Source organism: Ovis aries, chromosome 14 (assembly GCF_016772045.2).
Source record: "Ovis aries strain OAR_USU_Benz2616 breed Rambouillet chromosome 14, ARS-UI_Ramb_v3.0, whole genome shotgun sequence".
NCBI lineage: Eukaryota > Metazoa > Chordata > Mammalia > Artiodactyla > Bovidae > Ovis > Ovis aries.
This window is the reverse complement of record NC_056067.1, coordinates 36311662-36334638: the sequence shown is the minus strand read 5'-3', so window position 1 is coordinate 36334638 and position 22977 is coordinate 36311662. Positions and strand designations below refer to the sequence as shown.

Genomic DNA, 22977 nt, shown 5'->3' with positions numbered 1-22977 from the left:
CCACTTGTAGTTCCATCTTCAGATCAAAAATACCCAAATATTTTTTATATTTATACTTACTAAATTACATCTGGTTATTACTTCTTTCCAATGTTGCTGAAGTCCATAAATGCTAAAAGACAACTTTTAAACATATTTAGAACAATGGCAGCAGTGTTATTACTTTAGACCCCTAAAGTGAAAACTTATTTAGATGGATTATATACATTTGGATGTTAAAATCACCTAAAATCATTCTGAATGATTAACTTACAGAAGAATAAAAAGAGACTGCCTCTGGATGTGGGACTGAGGGCTGGGGAGACTTTGTTTTCATCAAAAGCACCTCCACAATTCATAACTTGTCACATGTATGTATTATTTTACTAAACATGAAACACTTTAAGTAAAACAAATAAAAATTCTATCACACTAAGTCACTTTTGTACACTACCTGGTAAAACAGTAGGTACAAAGTCACTATTAAAAATATTTCTTTATTTCATGCCTTTTCCTAATGACTTTAAGTTCAGTCACATATTCATGTTGTTCAAAGTTGACATTCTTAGATATGACTTCACTCATAAAGTCTGAGGAAAAAAGACAGTTAACCACTACAAAATGAAAACTTTCAATGTTTTATTTTTGACTGCAGCTGTTTACAGAAATATAGTTGCGAGTATACAAATGTTCCAATAGAAGCAAAATATCTTTTTAATATTTAACAAGTTATCACAGATAGCTAAAAACATAGATGCAAATGAAGTTCCCCCAGAGAATAAACTGAAGTATCTGGTGTCAGTGCTCTGAAATACCAACTATGAAAGCCATATACACAAAAATGTAACCCTTATATCATTGCAGGACAATGGGAGAAGGCAGCTCAGTGGTTGATCAGTGTACTCAAGCAAATAAAATTAAATAAAAAACTTAAATGGCAGAATGGTAGCTAAACCACTTGAGAACAGGTTAATGAAATAACTGTAGTATAGTTATTAAAAGACTAAGTAAAACAAATGAATGAACTCAGTAAAAAGTATCTGAAAAAAGTAATAAATACTTGGAGCTTATCAATTCAAAGTAAGGGAACAAGGTGAAGCAGATACATTCATTAGATCAAAAGAAATTAGCTCAATGTCACTGGAGTCAGTTTGTCACTGAAAGTCATAAACACTTCTGTGCAGGACAGTTCTTTAATCTGATTCCAAAGTCACTCTCAAACATCTGAGAAGGCATGTGTGTGTATGTGTGTGTGTGTGTGTGTTTGTGTGTGCTGTCCTGAGGCTCATTAGCTAAAATAATAATAGTTATACAAACTATCTCAAATTAGGCAAATTAATTCTGGGAAAAGAAAGCACGGTAATATGGTTAAACACAGAACTTTTAAAGAAAATATTACAAGTTGGAGTTGAATAATATTGTGGTATGGTAGAATGCCTTATGTAATAAGAATATAGTATGCAATAAGGTGATAAAGATGGTAACAGGAACAAGAAAGCAGGAATGTAGCTAGAGCATCTCCCAACAGTTTGCCTATGTATTTCCAGCACCAAAGTTTGTAGAGTAAGCCACTTACATTTCCACTGCTACTATTAAGCAAACACAGCAGTGGCGATTTTTATTTTGAAATGTACATTTTTCTTTCATGAATTAATTGGTGATTTGTAAACACCAGCAATTATGGAGGTACTGAATTATAGAGGGAGATTAAAATGAATAAATAAGTCTATTTATCTTATAGTTAGTTGCATATAATTGGAAAGGGAGAAATGCCTAAATAATACAGTGTCTTGTTTGAAGCATAAGTTCCAACCAAGGGTAGTTATATTTCCAATGCATCAGCTTTCATATAAAGCAAGCTATTTTAAAAGGAGATTTATCTATTAAAAAAAGAAATTAAATAAGGTGCTTTGTTGACCTGGCTAGCCATGTTGTTTAATAGCTCAGATACAAATGTAAATATAAGGAATGACAAATAATTTTGTTCTGAGAGTTGGTCTAGCCAGGACAAAACTGTCGTCTGCTGGTAAGGTAAGAGGCAATGAAAATGAAGCTTGAATTATCACTGCCCACAATGTACCCATTTTATGGATAAACAGGAGACTTTAGCACCCGTCAATTATGTTAGCTAATTAAATGTCACCATAGTTAAAATAAAAATATAGACCATTGCACCTATATATTTAAATCAGTCATTTAATGTAAACTTTTTAGTATGTGGTAGGAATACACCAAACTAAGTTAACTGAATTATCAATAACTGGACTAATTGTATATAAAATATATTTCTATAGGTAGTACTGAGAATAAATTATCGTTACCAGTAAATGATTATGGATAACCATGTTAAACTGAATTTACATTTAGAACAATGTATAATTGTGTGAGTGGGAAAAAAGCCCTTTCTATTAATAAATTTTAAACCAGTGGTTCTCAAACTTTGGCATGCATCAGAATCACCTTTAACAGAAGGCTTGTTAAAAACAGAGATTGCTGAGTCTCATTCCAGAGTTTCTGATTCACTGTGTCTGGAACAAGGCCCAAGATTTTGTATTTTTAACTAGTTTCCAGGTGATACAGACATTGGCTGGTGGGCTGAGGACCACATTTTGAGAACCATTGGTTTATACATACATGTAGAAAACTATATACTATGTTATTAATATGAAACAAAAAATATAGGAAGAAAGCTGGTTAATTAACTCTCAAACATACAGATTAGCAAGCTGAACATTTTAATGTTTCTAAAATGATTTTCTGAAGTGTAATCATTTCCCCTTATAGTCAGTTACATCTCAAAGCCTTAGTAAGTCCTATTATACAGTCATTTTAGAAAATATTCCCGTAACATACCAAGTTGGCTATCCAAAATAAAAAGGGACATAAATATTCTAAACAGTTAAAATGTAGTCATCAAAAGGAATCATCACTATACAGCATTTTTTACTTCTTTGGAATGATTAAAGTGCATAATATCATTAGGGTATTGAGAATATTGCATAAAGATCTGCAGTCTTTAGAGCCACCAACAGTAATGGAAATACTCACACAGGGAAAGCAGCTCTATCTCTAAGTCACTACTGTCCTGACCTGTTTGCTGCTGATGGCCTTTCTTTAGGCACCACCACTATGGTGAGGAGCTGGAACATAGGCAAAATTAGCAAAACAAATAGAGGGACACCCTATCCAACTCTATCTGGCTGCAAGGAATTATTTTAGTTCTGGGGGACTCAGATATAACTTCATTTCCTTTGCAACTATTTTTCATGTGCAGATTACTAAGGTTCTGATGGGCAAGAGGCACAAACAATGAATTATTTGACTATCATTAGAAAAATTGACATCACCAAGCTTTACCTAAACTATGTGTCATTGATTTATTTTCATCCATCTTATAATTAAGAGCAGAGCAGGTGCTTCAACTTCCTTTCTGAAAGGTAACCATACACATTTGAGCCATAGTCTCACATATAGTAAAATTTTTGACAGCTGGTCACGATGAAGACAAATTTATCTAATTTATATAAAGTCTAAAAGAGGATCTTTTACTTATCCTTTTTCAAAGAAACAATCCTAGCTATATACCTTTTCTGTTCCTCTTCTGCCAATGGGCACTAGGAAGGTTTGAAACTTTTCTATGGTGATCAAGAAACGGAAAAAAGAATTACCAGAAAGAAAAAATGAAAGTTGAGACTATTAAAGTCATTTGCCTATGTGTTTTTGGCAACAATGAAAAATGAAATTATAAGAAAGGGGCACTATCATGGTAAAAAGGCACTTTTCCATAAGCATTTAATCTAGATATAAAATATTAATTTAAAAAATTTCCTGAAAGAGAAAGTGGAGTAAAAATAGATTCATATTAATAAATGAGGCTAGAATGACACAAAAACAAAGGGGGATTAAAGAAGTAATTAGAGTGCTGGGACAAGTCACAAATGATATTCTAGGTATTATTCTGGTATTTACTACATTATGAACATCATCTTCACTATTTAGCTCTAATGACACAAATAAGCAGACAGGAAAACCTCTTTTTAATACATGTTATGAGATTATACTACACCATTCACTGGGGTATATATATTCCGAGTCATTTTTCTAATAAAGCCACTGAACTATACGCTCGTTCTTCTATTAAGTCCCTCCACAGAACTAAGGCATGCAGATATAACATAGCTGTCTGGCTAAGGGAAGAAGCCTGTGGTCATGAAGCAGAATGGTCAGAAGTTAATAGGTCTAATATAATTTTCAATTAGTTAGAAAATAATCAACTAGAAAACAAATACTAAAACAGAAATTCTTACCAGAAAGATGAAAACATTCTCAAGTACTCCCTGTGAGTATTTATAAAACCATGTTGAATTTTGAGGCTTTGATTAATTTTAATTTAAGCATTTAATTTCTGGTCTATAATTGCTGATGCATCTAAACAGGTTATCCTTTTCCAAAATAAGCATTTATAATGGCTTAAATGGTCAAAAGGAATTATTCTATAGTTTCTTTCTCATTCCCTTTGACACAGTTTTTCCTAGGTGGATTAACTGAGGTTCTGATGGGCAAGAAATGCACTGTAATGAAATTCCCAACTACAGCATAAACAATAGTACAAAAAAGAAAGGAAGGAAGGTCCCTCGCAATACTGTTTCTATGATAAACAAAGCCCTTTAAAAACCTGTTCTAGGGAGACTGGCGAAAACAGATTTGCACTGGTTAAATAACAACATAATACTCTAACTACAAAGGTAACAAGATAAAGCTAAGAAGCAAAATACAACTTCTAATTGTTGTATACAACTTCTCCCATGTTGGTGGATATATAATGGAATGACAATAAGGAATAAAGGACAAACACACATACACACACAATCATGCAGACATACAGATAAGCTCCAAGCATTCATGTGAGTTCCTAAAGGCAAGAACAATTGAATGTAACAATATAAAGGAATAAAATGTGGTTTATAGTTCACTTAAGTCCTTCTGCCATAAGTAAATTTAGTAAATTGTTGTTTCCAAGGACTCTGCTGGCTCTTGGAATCTCTCCCATATATAGATGTAACTTGTAACAGTAATCTTGAATCTGTATTGTTAGCATAAGTATCAACCACTGACAACTAAGCTAGCTCTTCAATAAGAAGACAAATACTTTTTTTTAACCAAATAATATGTTCTGAATGCTGTACTTAACATTGACCTTTTAGCGGTAAGGAACATTTAACAATGTTAAAAAAAAATCGTTACTGAATTAAGAATATGGTATCTTAGCAGAGCCCTTGTACAAATAACCACAAAATTTATGAAAATAAAAACTGGGTTTTCTGCCTCCATCCAATCAAACCACTACAGTTCAGGTGTATGTTCTGTTCTAAACTGAGATAGTACAAAACACAAAATTGGTCCCTGGTGACTTGGCATTGGCAATCAGCATTTTACAATGATAAACTTCTTGCTAAATAACAGAAGTCAGCACACAAGCCAGTCTTCTTGCCACCACTTCATCCACAGAGCAGTGTTAACAGTGGAACTTGATGAACAAATAGACTTTCCTGAGTCTCCTGTGTAATCTCTTGGGAAAAAATTCAGAAAACTCAGAAATAAACTTACAGCATTTTATTTCTAACTTATTTTTATACCACTGGATAAGCTTTCTAACATCAGTCAATCCTCTGTAATTAGTTATCCATTTTAAAATTGAAGCACTGGATTGTGTAGCTGGTCCTTCTCATAACCTGAACTATACTGGGTAATTTTTCCTGATGGGGTGGGGAGATACATATATATATATACATGCATACATACATATATATATATATGAAAATGCTTTTGGTTTAGAGAATTTATAAAGTAGCTCTGGACATTACAAGATGGGGAAAATGTTATTAAAATTACAAACATGTTTTTTTTTTAGTGTCTTTATAAATAAAAGGCATAGAATACAGAAAGCCAATTAATAATAACAGTAACAACAATAATAAAATATTAAATATATAGTGAGCAAAGACTGGATGGCTCATTCTTGTGAAACACCATTTGACACAACTGCCTAGATGGGTTTCCTTACTTGAACATTTTGCTGAGTGTAAGATCCAGCGAACACACAGTAAGCTGACTTTAGCCCACTAATCACATCAAGGAACTGCCTGATGGAATGGCCACAGATGAACAGGTCATTTGTTTCAAAAGATACTTAAATACTCAATAAAGACATAACAAACCCCCCCCCCCTCACTTTTATCAGACGCCACGTTGTGGTAGAACATCAGACAAACTCACAAATTTACCACAAAAATGTGTGGCAAAAAAAGAATAGTTATATATATGTATATATATAAATTTCTATATTTATGCCAATGTACTCACTCAGTACAAATAGCAAAATAGTATACCATTTCCTAAATACAAAATATAGCTTTCCAAAAAAATGAAACACACATTAGATATAAACCATCCAAAACTTGAACGATTGAAAACTGTATTCAAAATTAAATGACCCAGAGTAGGTCTCTTTCTGAAAAGTTCCCTTCATATCGGCAAGAAGCCTGTACTACTGAAAACATAATTCAATGCCTCTCAATCAGAGAGAGAAAGAAAGAAAGAAAGGGTTGGGGGTGGAGGGAAGAATAAATGAGACCAAAGAGAAAAAAACAAAGAAGAGTACATTCAAAGAACCAAGGAAGACCATCACAAAAAGGGGGAAAAATCCGGCTGTATAAACAAAACCAACACCACAATTCCACAAAGTTCAACTAAGTGTATAGGATAGAAAAGACAAAAACAAAAAACAGAAATGTAGCCTTGAATGAACAATTAACAGGCTATTTTTTGTACATTTAAAAAAATAAATGAAACGGACAAGAATGCCAAAACATCTTATCTACATATAGAAGCCACACACAATTTGGCCTTAAACTGTATTAACAGCTTTCTACATGCCAAAAGGAGAATAAGACGTAAGCATATGTCCAGACAATAGGTTGTAGTGAGAAGCAGGCATCCCATGGGTGGTGAGAACACCCAAATCTGTATAACTAATACTACAACTGCAAGTTCTGGAGTGTTATTTTGCTCTCTATAGATGTAACACAAATGAATTCTTCACTTTAAGTCAATGATATGACCCTGTAAAGCCTAAGGCTTGTGGGAACCATCAGGTAAACGACCACTTCGAACTGTAAAGCACTGAGGTGACAAGTGCATCACACTTACTACAGCTCAGGGAGAAGCAATGTTTCAAGAAATTTTAGTTTCTCTCTCTCTTTTTTAATTAACATTTACACTGCTTCCTATAAGAGGGAAAAATTTGAAGACTTCAGAACAGCACCGTTCATGGGGAAAAAATGCATTGTTTCTTATTTCTCAGGAGTCAGTTCCCCTCGTTCCCAAAAGGGTACCCCCCTGCCTGTGCTGCAGGAGTTGTTGGGTAACCCTAGATCAACATGGTCTTTTTATTCAAGTTACTACAGGGTCACAAAGCTAGTAGCATATTACTAGTTGTCTGAAATAAAAGGAAGAGGGGAAGGATAACATAGATGAACATAAAAAGAGAATACCAGTCCAAGACTGGGATAAGAAGAAAACAGACTCAAATTACTGTCAGTTTTAACTACTGTAGGAGGCTATCAGAACATAATTTACCATATATCATCCCCTTCATTTTTTTAATATAGCAAGATATTTCTTTTTTATGCACAGTTATGGCTAAAACCCTTAACAGAAACATAGAGAATTAACGACTCTCTGAAAAATAAAATCAATAGCATTCCAGCTGTTCCATTTGTAAGTGTGTTGTCTGTGATAGAGGCCTCTTATCCGTGCAGAGCTCTTAATACAGCCTACCTGTCAGAATGTTATCCCTTCAGTTTCTCCATAAAAACTGAGAAAAGATTCCTTCACTATAGCCAATAGCTGTGCTTTTTATACTGAAAAATCACAGCCTTAGTTATTATTTGAACTTTTTCATAAGCCACTACTTGACTAAACAATGCAGAAAAGAAAATACAAATGAACAAAAGTAAACATGAAACATGAATTATTTTCTAATAGCAATAATAACTGAGTGATCCAGCTTGTCAATTTAAACTGTACTTTTAAAGAAAGAGTGCCTACGAAAATAGCAATAATTAATTCTGTCAGCTGGAAACTCAAATAGATTCTCAGTCATCACTGTTATTAGGAACATAAAATATAAAGATGTTAACAATGGTGGTTAATCACTGCAATAGGTAGCCAAGGTGTGCTCTTTTGCAGCCAGAGTAAAATCTATCCATTTACTCAATCACAGTTTTTCATATTTTGTTTTCTTTTTAAAGTAACAGTTCGATAATCCTCATGGAATCACAAGATCTTAGGATATCTTGAAATCAGGATTTTCTTCATGGAATTTCTAAAAAAAAAAAAGACGTTTAATTTAACTCACTATGGAGGGTGAGTTATTTACAAAGTTGCTGTTGCCCTGAATGATCCCAAAATATATTACAGTACTATAAATGATACTTTACCACCTTTATACTGTCATATTTTTTCAGATTCAAGGTTTACTTCTTGAGGAAGTGAAATGAGATGTAATTCTATCCAACATATAATAGAAGGAATGCCCAGTATTAACAATATGACTGTAAGTTATCATTCAGAGCAATCAATTCAGGGTAAAAAAGGTACCATTTTGTGAGAAAGCCATATTTTAAAAGATCAGAGTCTAAACAGTGTTATTACTTAACCCAAATATGCTAAGAATAATAAAATTTATTGATGCTTTTCAGTAAGAAAGAAGCCAAAATGCATTACTTACATATCCAGTTAAAAGGAGCCAGTTAAGTTGTTCCCTTGGTTTTGCAATGAAACAAGCAAATCAATCTTTTCAATGTTCTGGTTGGTGTTTATAGAGGATGCCATTGGAGAATTCTCTGGCATTTGCTGAGAAAGAAGTGTTGTCACAGGTGGTTGGCCCTCGTTTTGTGGCTGGCCTGGTGGACTTATGGCCATCAACTGATCTGGCAATGTAGCTGGTCCAGAAGTTAAAAGCTGACTACAGTCTGCAGAGACATTGAAAACAGAGAAGCTACCTGATTAGTTATTTTCTGTTAAGATTCATAAGAAGGTATTTACTAGTGGCTGGGGTATACAAATGCATTATTTTGTTCACTTGTTAGAGACTTAAAAGTGAGGAACCTGACAGCCTCCAAAAAGGTTTTCATCAAACAGTAGTAGAATTCATCCTCGGTTTTCTCTAAGCAGTATAAAAATACAACACTGCTTAGTTATCAACATAAATCCTATGTAATTTCCTTGGCACATAAACATTAAAGAAACATAGGTTTCTACCTCCTTAGAAACTACTTGCTTTAACAGGCTGAAAAATTTTCTGTCATTTGTATTTCATCTTCCTTTCAAGGTTATATCTCAAAATGGCAGACACATATATTTATATATATATATCACCACCTTTAATTCTCCCAATATCCTTGTCAAGTTTGTAATATTGCCACCATTTTAGATGTGGAAATTGAGGCTCATGCATGTCAAATAACCTGTCCAAAGTCTCAGTCTATAAGTGGTACAGCTGGGACTCGAACTCAGTTCTGTCCAACTGAAATCTATGCTCTTAAAACCACTGTGTTGTGCTTTCTCTGGTAACAATAAAGTGACCATTTCAACCAATAACATTTAAGAAATGGGAAATTAGAAAGAGTTTCTTACTATTCTGAATGCCAAATAAGAACATTCCAGATGTCTGTTGAGAAGAGCCAGGAGAATTCTGTAGCTGGTTCATTGTACCTCCTGTAGTGTTGTGAAATAAAGTAGCCTGTGGCTGAGGTGAAGATGTGGCTCCCTGGATTCCAGGCATGTTGTTCTGAGGGGAATAAAGGGGAGACTGTTGCATGTCTTGTTGGTTTATACTGGTCTGCAATGCAGACATGGATGCTGGAGAGAGGAAGAGTGTTACTTGCTGCTCTTGAGAACTGGGTGACCCTTGGACCAACTGAATCTGAGGCGAGCTATGGAACAAGGAGGTCTGTGATGATTCGGGTTGGGCAGGGCCTGGGTTCTGAAGTGAGGAAACTGTGGTCTGGTTCTGAAATTGCATGGGCTGCTGCTCTTGATTCATTGTGGCCATATTACTCTGCTGATGGAAAATTGATTGGTTCTGCTGCTCCTGATTAGCCACTGGATTTTGACTTGGATTGAATATCATGTTTGGTGGTGGCTGCTTTTGAGATGCCATCGGTGCCATGGCGTTCTGGTTACTGAATAAAATGCTCTGTTGTTGCTGCTGCTGTTGCTGCTGCTGCTGCTGCTGCTCCTGGGATGGAGAGTTACCCTGGATGGCAACTATTGAGTGCTGTGACTGAAAGATTGTTCCTTGTTGGTTTTGAGGCATTGGGTTAGGAGGAAGGGAGCCCAAGGAAACCTGAGGCTGAAATAGACCTTGCTGGGAGGGTTGTGCCTGTTCCTGGGAAAGCATAGGGGTCTGAATGTGTGATATTGGAGCCTGCTGCTGGAAAGCAGCTTGCTGCTCAGTGTTTGATGTTGACTGAAGCGGAGAAATTGAATTCTGAGCTGCAAAAAATGAAATCTGTTCTTCTTGGGCCACTGTGTTAGTTTGGAGATTATTCATTGGACTTTGGGAAAGAAATATGTTGGCTGACTGTTGGTCTTGAGGAACAGAAGAGCCCTGCAGCACAGCCATGGTATTTTGAGAGTGAAACATTGGAGGCTGCATTTGTTCAGAGGAGGCTGTAGAAGTCTGACTGTGGACAATAGGACTTGGACTATGAAAAATAGAACCTTGAGTTTCCTGGGAAAGGTTCTGAGCATCAGCAATAGGATTCTGAGGATGAAAAAGCTGGGCCTGTGAATGAGAAGACTGCTGCAAAAAATTCCCTGATTGAAGTGACATCATCTCATTACCTTGCTGGAATAAACCATTGCCTTGCTGCTGGGTACCACTATTTTGAACACTTATCATACTTTTTGTAGATGAAAAAAGGCCAACTTGAGGCTGACTGTCCCCACTATGTTGCATTTGGACCATGGTCTGAAAGACACTGTTCTGAATCTGTTTTGCTTGTGCTCCAGTCTCTTCTCCATCTCCTGAATTTGATGTCTGAAACAGGGTAGTGCCAGAAGTTGCAACCTGCTGTGTGGTAGTTGTAGTAGTTTCATTTCCAGAAACTGCCGGAGGAGAAGAAAACAATTCACACTGCATTTGCATGTCCTCATTGGCTGATAATGCGCTCATCATATGAGAAGTCGGCTGGTAAACTGGAGACTGTTGAAGGTTTCCATTTGCTGAAGCAGATGAAGGAAACAGCTCTGACTGAATCTGGGCAGCTGCCTGGCAGATACTCTGTTGCATCTCTATCACCATTGCAGCTGAGGATTCCATCACTTGCTGTTGCTGCTGTTGCTGTTGCTGATTAGACAAACTGTTTTCATTCTGCGGGTGAACACTTTCAGCTCTTCCAGCTATTAAATTATCTGGCCTGGTATGGACTGCTGGTTCTGTTGAGGAAAACATTCCAGGGCTTACGCTATTTTGAATTTGACTGACTTGTTGAAAAATGCCTGCACTAAGCTGTTCTTCAACATTCTCGTTACCATCTGGAGCAGAAAATAAAACTGAAGATAACTGCTGTTGTGCCTCTAAAACTTGCTGGACCAAGTCAACATTTCCACTGCTGCCACTGGCAGTACTACCTGTAAAACTCCCTGCCTGCAAGTGTTGTATCGTATTTTGTAGTTGCTGACTCACACTATTTGGTGATGGGAAAATATTCGATGAAATCTGCTGCTGTAAAGTCTGTGCTTGTTCTTGCAGTGGAGACTGCTGCTGTTGCTGTGATGTCTCAGTCAGGTGTGACAAGTTAACCACTGTACCATCTGACTGTAACACCTCTCTAGACTGAGTTTCTCTTGTTTGAAACTGTGTAGCCTGCTGTAGTAGTGCATCACTGCTGGGCAGCTGACTAGATGCAGAAACTGCTGGAAAAGTACCAGGCTGTGAAATGTCCTGTGTTTGGATAGTTGTCAGGGTCTCTGGGTTGTATGCCTTGGGCTGAATCTGTTGTTGCTTTTCATTTTCAGAAGTTAAGTGGGAAGATGATGATGAAAAAGACCCATTTCCTGCTATATGAGAGATATTTTCTAACGTTTGTTGAGTTGATCCAACTGTCTTTGTAGTCTAAAAAATAAAAGCCAAATAATATGTATATGTATAAATTAGCTCATACGATTCTTCAAAAATTACTATTATAAAAACATACGCAGGACCAATTTCCCAGTCTATATTATTATTCAGAAAACAAGTGTAAGACTATGATTATCAGTGATAACATTATATCTTACCATCATCAGGATTTTTAAAGAAGCATATAAGCAAAGACAGTCAAACAACAGAAGTAGACACAGAAGAATAATCAGCTATTGATATGCTTAGGACAGTAAGTACACATTAATTCTATGGTTCACGAATTACTAGCAAATTTTAAAATATCTCCATTGGTGCATCACTTATAACATTATTGGGAAGGAGAAATAAGAGAAAAATGGAAAAGGAAAGAAGAATCTTTCTTGGAAAAAGGAAAAAAGAAATAAGGAAAAAAGGAAAGAAGAAAAAGGAAATAAAATGTCTCTAGTTTTGAAAATGTTAAACCTGTACTTTCATTATACCAAAAATCACAAAGGTCCAGCTAATGCATTAATTCTTCTCTTGTCAAAAATGTGTACTCACACACACACACACACACACACACACACACACACACAAAATGTATATCGGAAGTTGCTCTGAAGGCTATTTTATTTGAATATAAAATCATTTACTCTACAAAGCAAAATTCATTAAGTGCGTCCAAAGAGAAACAGCTATAAAAACAGGAAGAGTAAAAAGCATAATCAGGGAAAAGAAATCAAACTACTCAAAATATTACTATTTTTATATTTGAGGTTAAGATGTGACAGGGCACTCACTAGTCACTGTAGCTCACCTTAAAAATAGAAGGCGATCTTTTCTCTGCTGTTACTTCCATTGGAGTAATGTCTTCACTCTTAATCATAGTGCTTGATATGAGCGGAGTGATCAGAGCATTAGGAAGCATATTTACCTTATCTAAGTTACATCCAGTAGTTTTCATTGCTGCACACACACCAAAAAAAAAAAAAAAAAGTTGAAACTCACTGAAATCAACTATATTATTCTACTGTGTGTTGATACCTTAGTCATGATTCAAAACATTAATTTTTTGATGCTCTGACAGTAGCATGAGATACAAAATGTGCCCAAAGTGTGTCCTCCCTCTTTTAAGTAGCAGTGCCTTGAGGACTCCTGGCAGTAGCCTGAGACTATGAGTTAAATATCAACAAGCTTGAGCACTCAGTTAGCAAGCTGTACCTCTCAGCACTCTTCAAAAGGCCCTGAATTACACTGCTTAACAGGACCATGCAGCCTGGAAATCTCCAGGAGGTTAAAATTGCTCAGTTACAACTGTTATATTCTCCTCTTAGTATCTGGCTGCTGGGAAATTACAAAGTCAAACTTTAGGGGGTTATAGGATTGCTCCAATATTTCTCTCCTCAACAAAACTCAAGCTTCTCATTATAATGCCATCAACTGATCAAATAGATTCACTTTTCTAAATTAATGTCTTAGAAAAGTTGAATTTGCCTAGCTGACATATGAACACATTTTTCAAGACAGGACTTAATTTTTTTTCTTTTCAGAAATTTAAGTATGACTGATATTTTAGGTTTACCAATTAAATTTCCAAAGCAAAACCAGCAAGTATTTTTCTACTTCCACCTACTTCCATTTTCAGAAGTAGCTACAGATTAGAAACCAAGCAGAGGCAATATGTAGCAGATAGGTAGATTCTACCACTTCATTCTATCTACTTTTCCCCCTTGATTCTCTTTCTCCTTTTTTGTCTATTTAAGCCTGCCACTGGCACTTAGTGGAGCACACTGATGAAGCATCACTGATGGCAGGCTTCTGAATTGAACACATAGCCAAATTCTGAGCTAAAGTTTACTACTACTTTGAGACCCTGTGTAAAGAAATACAGATTCCTTAGAAAGCTCAGCTGTTAAACTTTTTTTTTAGTTGCAAAACTAACACAATATTTTATTAGCTTCAGGTGTACAACAAGGTGATTCAATATTTTAATACACAGATTTCTTAGTTTGATATTGAAAAAGAAATCCTGGCTACAAAGAGAGTTTTAAAATAGAATATGGTATATAAGCAGGATAGTTATTTTTGTAAATATTTTGACTTAAAAATATTAGAAATCTTCTGGTCTTTATTCAACATTTCTCACAGCCAACTGGCTAGAAACAATCACTATGAAAAATGATTATACTAGGGGAGGAAAAAGTGCCCATTTTTGATATTCTGCTTTCATTACTCTAAGAAATCAATCATTTACACATGAGTTCTCTGGATCTATTTTCACCTAGATTCTATCAATACCAACACAATTCAACTTCAATTCTGTCTGAGTCAAAGCTTCAGATAATTTTAAAGACAATTAGTATTGTCTTACATTGATCCTGTAACATCAAGTGCTATTCTTGCTTTTGGATTCTATTAGAATGTAAGTTTCATGAAGACGAGAGATTTTGCTGTTGCCTGGTGCGTACTAGGGAATAAATAAATATTGTTGAATGAATGAAGAAACGAATGCTTTCCGTGTCTGTACGTAAGGTCACATTTGTATATCAAGTTCTAAATCTTATTGTAATTGATGGCTGTTTTAAAGGATGTTATATGGAGGATTATGCCACAACACAAATTTAAGTCATTTATGTTGCTAAGACTTCATCATTAAAGCATAATTAATTAAATCTCTAAGAAGGACACCTGGGTGTTATACTAAAGCTCTGATTCCAAGGAATCACAAAAATAAGCCATTTGTCAAGGGAAATTCCCTCTTGAAAGCGACTGTCTTTTTAAAACTGATCAGGAATCTCCAATTAATGATGTTGTATTTAAAAATGACAAATGAAAAATTTAAACTGATAAATAGTTTGAAAGTGAAAGTCGCTCAGTTGTGTCAGACTCTTTGTGACGCCACGGACTATACAGTCCATGGAATTCTCCAGGCCAGAATACTGGAGTGGGTAGCCTTTCCCTTCTCCAGGGGATGGTCCCAACCCAGGGATCAAACCCAGGTCTCCAACACTGCAGGTGGATTCTTTACCAGCGGAGCCACCAGGGAAGCCCAAGAATACTGGAGTGGGTAGCCTACCCCTTCTCCAGCAGAATTTCCTGACTCAGTAATCGAACCGGGGCCTCCTGCAGTGCAGGCAGATTCTTTACCAACTGAGCTACCAGGGAAGCTTGATAAATAGTTTAGTATTCAATTTAATTTTATATCTTCATAAAATTATTTTACATGATTTCAGCTGATAAAATTGTCAAAATAAGGTCTGAATTGTGAAAAAGAATAATATGTGTCTGTTTCTTATTCATTTTTTAATCTTGAAAGATTTTTATTAAATGACTATATCATTTTATTACCAAAAATTAAACATAGTGTTTAACACCTTTTAACCTTCAATCTGTAATCCTGTATGAGAAATTTCACATTGGATGAGATTAGCCTCCCTGATACTCTAGGAAAAAAGCATCTAGGCATTTTTGGAGAAAAGCATGAACCCATCAAAGCTGCCAAAGGAAAGATCACAAATGTCCCTAACTTTCTTTAATGATTGATTAATTATGCTATTATTAACCTAATGAACATGGTTTGAATTATTATTGCTTAGATGTTACCTTACACACTAAAACTTGATCTATCTTTTAAAATCCTAGGTAAGTGACCTTCAGCAAATTATAGAACCTCTCAGGAATCTTGATTTCCTCATCTGTGAAATGAGAATCATAAATTATCCACCTCAGAGTTTGGCTAAACAAGATAATGCTGGTAAAGAGTGTGGCATGCTGACTAGCACTTAATATATGTTGAAGAAATGTTAGCCATGGTTATCCAAAGCAGAGACTTGTAAATTGTCCTGTAGTTAAATCAGATAATTATGCACTTCAGTTCAGTCATTCAGTCATGTCCAACTCTTTGCAACCTCATGAACCGCAGCACATCAGGCCTCCCTGTCCATCACCAACTCTCAGAGTTTACCCAAACTCATGTCCATTGAGTTGGTGATGTCATCCAACCATCTCATCCTCTGTCATCCCCTTCTCCTCCTGCTCTCAATTTTTCCCAGCATCAGGGTCTTTTCAAACGAGTCAGTTCTTCGCATCAGGTGGCCAAAGTATTAGAGTTTCAGCTTCAACATCAGACCTTCCAAATGAACACCCGGACTGATCTCCTTTAGGATGGACTGGTTGGATCTTGTTGCAGTCCAAGGGACTCTCAAGAGTCTTCTCCAACGCCACAGTTCAAAAGCATCAATTCTTTGGCACTCAGCTTTCTGTATAGTCCAACTCTCACATCCATATATTACTACTGGAAAAACCCATAGCTTTGACTAGACGGACCTTTGTTGACAAAGTAATGTCTCTGCTTTTGAATATGCTATCTAGGTTGGTCATAACTTTTCTTCCAAGGAGTAAGCATCTTTTAATTTCATGGCTGCAGTCACCATCTGCAGTGATTTTGGAGCCCCGAAAAATAAAGTCAGCCACTGTTTCCACATCTATTTGCCATGAAGTGATGGGACCAGATGCCATGATCTTCGTTTTCTGAATGTTGAGCTTTAAGCCAACTTTTTCACTCTCCTCTTTCATCAAGAGGCTCTTTAGTTCTTCTTCACTTTCTGCCATAAGGGTGGTGTCATCTGCATATCTGATATTTCTCCCAGCAATCTTGATTTCAGCTTGTGCTTCATTCAGCCCAGTGTGTCTCATGATGTACTCTACATATAAATTAAATAAGCAGGGTGACAATACACAGCCTTGACGTACTCCTTTTCCTATTTGGAACCAGTCTGTTGTTCCATGTCCCAGTTCTAACTGTTGCTTCCTGACCTGCATACAGGTTTCTCAAGAGGCAGGTCAGCTGGTCTGGTATTCCCATCTCTTGAAGAATTTTCCACAGTTTGTTGTGATTCACACAGTCAAAGGCTTTGGCACAGTCAGTAAAACAGAAGTAGATGTTTTTCTGGAACTCTGTCACTTTTTTAATGATCCAGCGGATGTTGGCAATTTGATCTCTGGTTCCTCTGCCTTTTCTAAAACCAGCTTGAACATCTGGAAGTTCATGGTTTAACATATCGCTGAAGCCTGGCTTGGAGGATTTTAAACATTACTTTGCTAGTGCGTGAGATGAGTGCAGTTGTGTGGTAGTTTGAGCATTCTTTGGCATTGCCTCTCTCTGGGACTGGAATGAAAACTGACCTTTTCCAGTCCTGTGACCACTACTGAATTTTCCAAAGTTGCTGGCATATTAAGTGTGCACTTTCACAGTATCATCTTTTAGGATTTGAAATAGCTCAACTTGAATTCTATCACCTCCACTAGCTTTGTTCGTAGAGATGCTTCCTAAGGCCCACTTGACTTCACATTCCAGGATGTCTGGCTCTAGGTGAGTGATCACACCATCGTGATTATCTGGGTCGTGAAGATCTTTTTTGAACAGTTTTGTGTATTCTTGCCACCTCTTCTTAATATCTTCTGCTTCTGTTAAGTCCATACCATTTCTGTCCTTTATTGAGCCCATCTTTGCATGAAATGGTCCCTTGGTATCTCTAATTTTCTTGAAGAGATCGCTAGTCTTTCCCATTCTATTGTTTTCCTCTATTTCTCTGCACTGATCACTGAGGAAAGCTCTCTTATCTCTCCCTGCTCTTCTTTAGAACTCTGCATTCAAATGGGTATATCTTTCCTTTTCTCCTTTGCTTTTCACTTTTCTTCTTTTCACACTAGTGCATAATTCCTAATTAATCTATTTTGGAAGTGTTGATGGTCAGAAATTATAATGGCAAGCCGTACTGAACTGTACATGTGAATGCTGAATTTTACTACGACACAGGGAAAAATTCCATGGAATTTGATAAAATGTATTAAGGATATTATGCCCCTTAAAAATGTAAGTATATAAAAATTTTAACTCATGAATTTAATGGCAAAGTGTAAGAAAAAGCTAGAATTATAGAATAAGTCAATGACCGTTATGTGATTGACATCTTAACATATAATAGCACAAAAGCATCATAATTGAGCATCACAGATGTGTTAGAAATCTGCTAAGAAAAGCGTCTACTCTAACACATTATAACAAACTGAAGATATTGTCATTGTCTGCTTGGAAATAATGATGACAGAAGAAAGAATGGTACCTAAAGCAACTTTTTCAAATGCCAGTAGTTCTTATTTTGGTTCTTCGGCCTCAAAGTTAAGTCCTACTCACTGGCAGCAAGAAGCTTTATACAGCTATTTTTCATACCTTATCATACTCTATTATACTTTTAAGATTTTTAATATTAGGGAATAAAAAACAAAACAAAAACTCCTTATCTGTAACATGTTTTTTTAAAAGTTGTTTATATGGCAAATGAAGGGAAATATCAAATTAGGAAGCAAGTCTCTGCATTCAGTGAAGTTAAACAAGTATTTATTTTACAATATCAAAGATAACCTGCTAACTGTTTCAAGTACACAACAGTAAATAAAATAGTAAGGTTTGTTAGTGAAAATATATAGCATCACTGATTTACAATTTTTGAGAATAATTAACTTGGTACCTTTCATGGCTTCTTCGAAAGAGCAAGGTCTTGCCGGACTAGATATTTCCTTCTTTACATTCACATTCAAAGCAACAGCTGCTGTTATTAAAAAAGATTAATGTATTTATTTAAACTTATCCTGAAAAATATATATCTTAAAATTCTTTAACAGGAATATTTTCTCACAAAGCATTATTAAATTATTTGTTCAGCAGAAATTCTAGGTTCAGATGAGTTTTTATAATCTATAACCACCAGTTTACCCTCTAAAATGTACCACTCTCCAAGTGGGCAGAAGCATATGCTGCTTATTAAAACAAAATAAAAATAATAGCAACTTTTAAAACTCTTTCTTGTAACAGTACAAATGAGTAGAAGATTGACATGAGATCTTTAAAAAGTATTAACACTAAATATACTGTAACACTAGCATGAAAAAAATTCACCATTCACCTATGTAAATGATTTTAAAAATACTGATTCAGAAACATAATTGAGGATTTTTTTAAAAAAACTGTGCTGAATATACAAAATATATAGTATTACTTTTTTATAAAGCCTTAGAAATAATAATCTTTGCTATTATTAATGAAGAATTGCTACATTATTATATCTACACATATCAAGTATACCTACTATGAAAATTTTAAATTTAATCAGCATTAAGAGTAGTGATCAGTTCTGAATGGTAAAGTTAAATTCCAACTAAAAAGGTTTTCTTAAAATGACTGTATAATAATTTTATTTAAATAGATGCTAATTTCTATTTTTTAATATATTTATATTCCCTAACTTATTCAAAATAAGAACTGAGCCAATTTATTATCAATTTATTCTTGACATAATACAAAATGATGAGAATATTAAGGTAATTAACTGTGAACAAAGAGACAAAATGTACATGTCTCCTAAGAATGAGGTTAAAACATTTATCTAAGCATGCTGTATGTAAGGGCCAACAAATGATAATCTGAACAAACTGTTTAATTGAATGAAATTATCAAACTGAAAAGAACTGACTGGAAAAGAAATTCATAGACAATTTTAAAGCATAACATTTATTCTAACAATTACAGATTTAAGAACGGAAACTAATCTTCAAAAATTTTTTAAATTTCTACTTTAAACACAAGTTTTAGTCATTTGTTTTTAAAGCAACAAAAAATTATGAATGAGTATTTTGTCCTCCGTTTCTTACAGCAATTACCACTGCAGAGTCACTACAAAAAAACAACTAATACAATTTCTGTGTCTTAAAAGACGGAAGTAAAACAAATTAATGGTCAAGCAATGGTTCAGTGACTAGCAATGAAACACAGGTTTTTTAAGTCTGCAAAGTAATGGTCTAAAAGGATGCACATGTAATGTATTTTTGGCAGTATAGACTCAGAGGGCTTTAGAGGGGCTTGTGTCTGGCAAAGCATGCAGAGCCAGTTTACATTCACTTGAGCCCTTGCTCCAATCCTTTTAGACTACGTACCCAAGTACATAAGATACCAAAATTTTCTGCACAGCTACTCTATAGACTATGTGTGCCATCTTAAGCCTATAGGGTAAACAGAGCTGGTGCATCACGGCCCTCCAGGTGGAGGATGGAGCCAGGAGAGGGAAAAGAAGGGTGGCAGGCTGGGAAATCCTTTTTCTTCGTGTGGCCATATTCCAGTTTGGACCTCCAAGCAGTCTGAAAATCCTAAATTCAAAACTGGCCTTCCAGGTTATTATGAAGGTATCTAGGTCAAATTAGGATAAAATATATTTATTTGTTATTTTTTTGTCTGTAACTTATTTAGACAAAATGGTGTAGCAGTCACCATTTCTACTCTTAACTCACAAAAATGAGGATGGGTCTTATTTTAGCTGTTATAATTACTATGTGCTAACTGCTAAATCTCATCAGTTACGTCCAACTCTGTGTGACCCCATGGACTGTAGCCCACCAGGTTCCTCTGTCCACGGAATTCTCCAGGCAAGAATCCTGGAGTGGATTCCCATTCCCTTCTCCAGAGGATCTTCCTGACCCAGGGATCGAACCCGCCATCTTTCACATTTCCTGCATTGGCAGGCGGGTTCTTTACCACTAGCGCCATCTGGGAAGGCCTATAATTATAATTATTATATACCACTGAATATGCAAATCTTTAACCACAGTCCCCAGCTGAGTCAAAACAGCAATTAGTTTATCATAATGAGACAGTGCAAATTATCATAACCAAGTTTTCCTGAAATATTCTCTCATGTTCACACCTAAAAAGACATTCACATTTTATAAAAATACAAAAAAGTGAAATTATGGGAGATTCTTTAATTAGCTATATCATAAAGGCAGAAACTGAAGCATTAGATCTCACTATAAAATTTGCACAAAATATTTTTATTCAAATAAGAGTTTCTGAGAGCAACTGCTATCTAGTATATATAAAATACAAGGGGGAAAAACATAAAAGAATAAACATATGTCATTGATGGTCTAAATGCGGCCAAATATAGCCAATTAGTGTAGGCTTTATATTTGGCAATTTATCAAAGGAAAAATTTTAATAATGAGCATTCATCACTAAGAAATGAACATTCATAGTGCTGATGCTAAGCACTTCAAAGTCCTGAAGTTCTTTATTATTGATCAATAAAAAGAAACAAAGACAACAAAATCTCAGTATTTTAAGGATGGTAGAACTATAAAGCTATTCCCCCTCCCCACACACACACTTCCTTCTCCCCTTCCCATATGAATGTATTAATTACTGTATGCCATTTTTCTCCCTCTATGAGCAAGCTTCTCTTCACATAAAATGCTAAATACTCTAGCAATTACTAAAATGCTTTAACTACCATTAGATTTAAATCAAGTTTTCTTGGATTTTTGAGACTTTCCTAGAAAGAAAACAATCAACTGTTTGATTTTTAAGTATAAACCAGTATCCTCTTGGAGAAGGCAATGGCACCCCACTCTAGTACTCTTGCCTGGATGGATAATCCCATGGATGGAGGAGCCTGGTAGGCTGCAGTCCATGGGGTCGCTGAGAGTTGGACACAACTCAGTGACTTCACTTTCCCTTTTCACTTTCATGCATTGGAGAAGGAAATGGCAACCCACTCCAGTGTTCTTGCCTGGAGAATGCCAGGGACAGCGGAGCCTGGTGGGCTGCCATCTATGGGGTCGCACACAGTCGGACACAACTGAAGCGACTTAGCAGCAGCAGCAGCAGTATCCTCTTTCCTAGTTTTGTTGAAGCCAGTATATTATTTCCAAACTTTGTCTTCTTCTGTCTGAAATTTCTACATGTGATCTTTTATTCTGAGAGAAATACTAAATAATTTCATTAGGGCTATATTATGGCACACTTTTGTAACAAACTGGTGGGAAATAACCAACATTGTGAAAGTTGGACATGATTTACAAAAGAAAAAGGGAACAGATAACATTAAGTGATAGAGAATAATTATCAAGACTAATTATAACTCTGTCATAGCTACTGTGTTCATCACTTCTGTTACCAGGGCTTTCTTTCCTTGCTACCATTTTCCACTTTGCACCTCACTGAATTCTGAACAATTTGGGAAAAATGTTATCAGTAAACTTGGAGATATGGAAGAACTTCTAATTCTGGAGCATGCCTGAAATATGAATGGAGTAAATCAATGGCAGCATGGCAGTAGCCAAGACTACATCAACAAAACATCTGAAGCGTTTCCATTTCCAAAATGTTTTCTCTACTTTTCCAGGAAAAGGCTTCTCCGGGCAACTAAATGAATGTAGGTAAAAATCTCTTAAGATACTTCTTACCCAGAGATATAAATTTTTAAACAACTGCTTTGGTTTCTAAAGCACCTGTTTCACCTAAATGCCAAAAGTTATTTTTAAAATACTTATTCACCAGAAGTCTTTGATATTTTTGACTACACAAATTAGAAAATGTTACAGGCATATGACTCTATTTTCACTTATCTCTTAAGTGATATTATCACTTATCTCTCTGAGATTCTCTTTCACCTCTCCCAAAATGCATCCTGTAAGACAGCCAGACTGAAAACTACTAGCAGTTTCCTTAAGTAGTCACTTTCACCTTTCTGTACATAAGAGGTATTCAATGAATGGTAATTCTTACCTTATCGGAGTACTTGTATGATAACTCTGGAGAGCCTGACTTCAGAGAATTCCTAACTTTTCTTTTATTACTACAGCCTAAGGCAGAAATGGTTCTCTTAACTAACAGTAAAAGCAGAGTTTGGTGGCCATCTTCTTGGGAAATAATGACATCTCCAAAAAATAGGGGAATCAATTTACCTTTGCACACTACTTCCTCTTTTAAGTTG

At 35.6% G+C, this 22977-nt stretch overlaps 1 protein-coding gene across 19 annotated transcripts in view; it reads right to left on the bottom strand.

The window, feature by feature from the left end:
* Nucleotides 1-601: 601 nt before the first annotated feature.
* The window catches only part of NFAT5 (nuclear factor of activated T cells 5), a 185602-nt gene continuing 163226 nt past the window's right edge, over nucleotides 602-22977 (bottom strand). For 18 of the 19 annotated variants that reach the window (XM_060398434.1, XM_027978128.2, XM_042231858.1 and 15 more), the window contains 5 exons: nucleotides 18682-18762; nucleotides 12969-13117; nucleotides 9679-12163; nucleotides 8771-9014; nucleotides 602-8365 (listed from right to left, as the gene is read on the bottom strand). In XM_060398434.1, the coding sequence (XP_060254417.1) occupies nucleotides 8779-9014; nucleotides 9679-12163; nucleotides 12969-13117; nucleotides 18682-18762 (2951 nt within the window). In that variant the 3' untranslated portion in view covers nucleotides 602-8365; nucleotides 8771-8778. The remainder of the gene's footprint in view (nucleotides 8366-8770; nucleotides 9015-9678; nucleotides 12164-12968; nucleotides 13118-18681; nucleotides 18763-22977) is intronic. The other variant, XM_027978129.2, reaches the window with a different exon arrangement.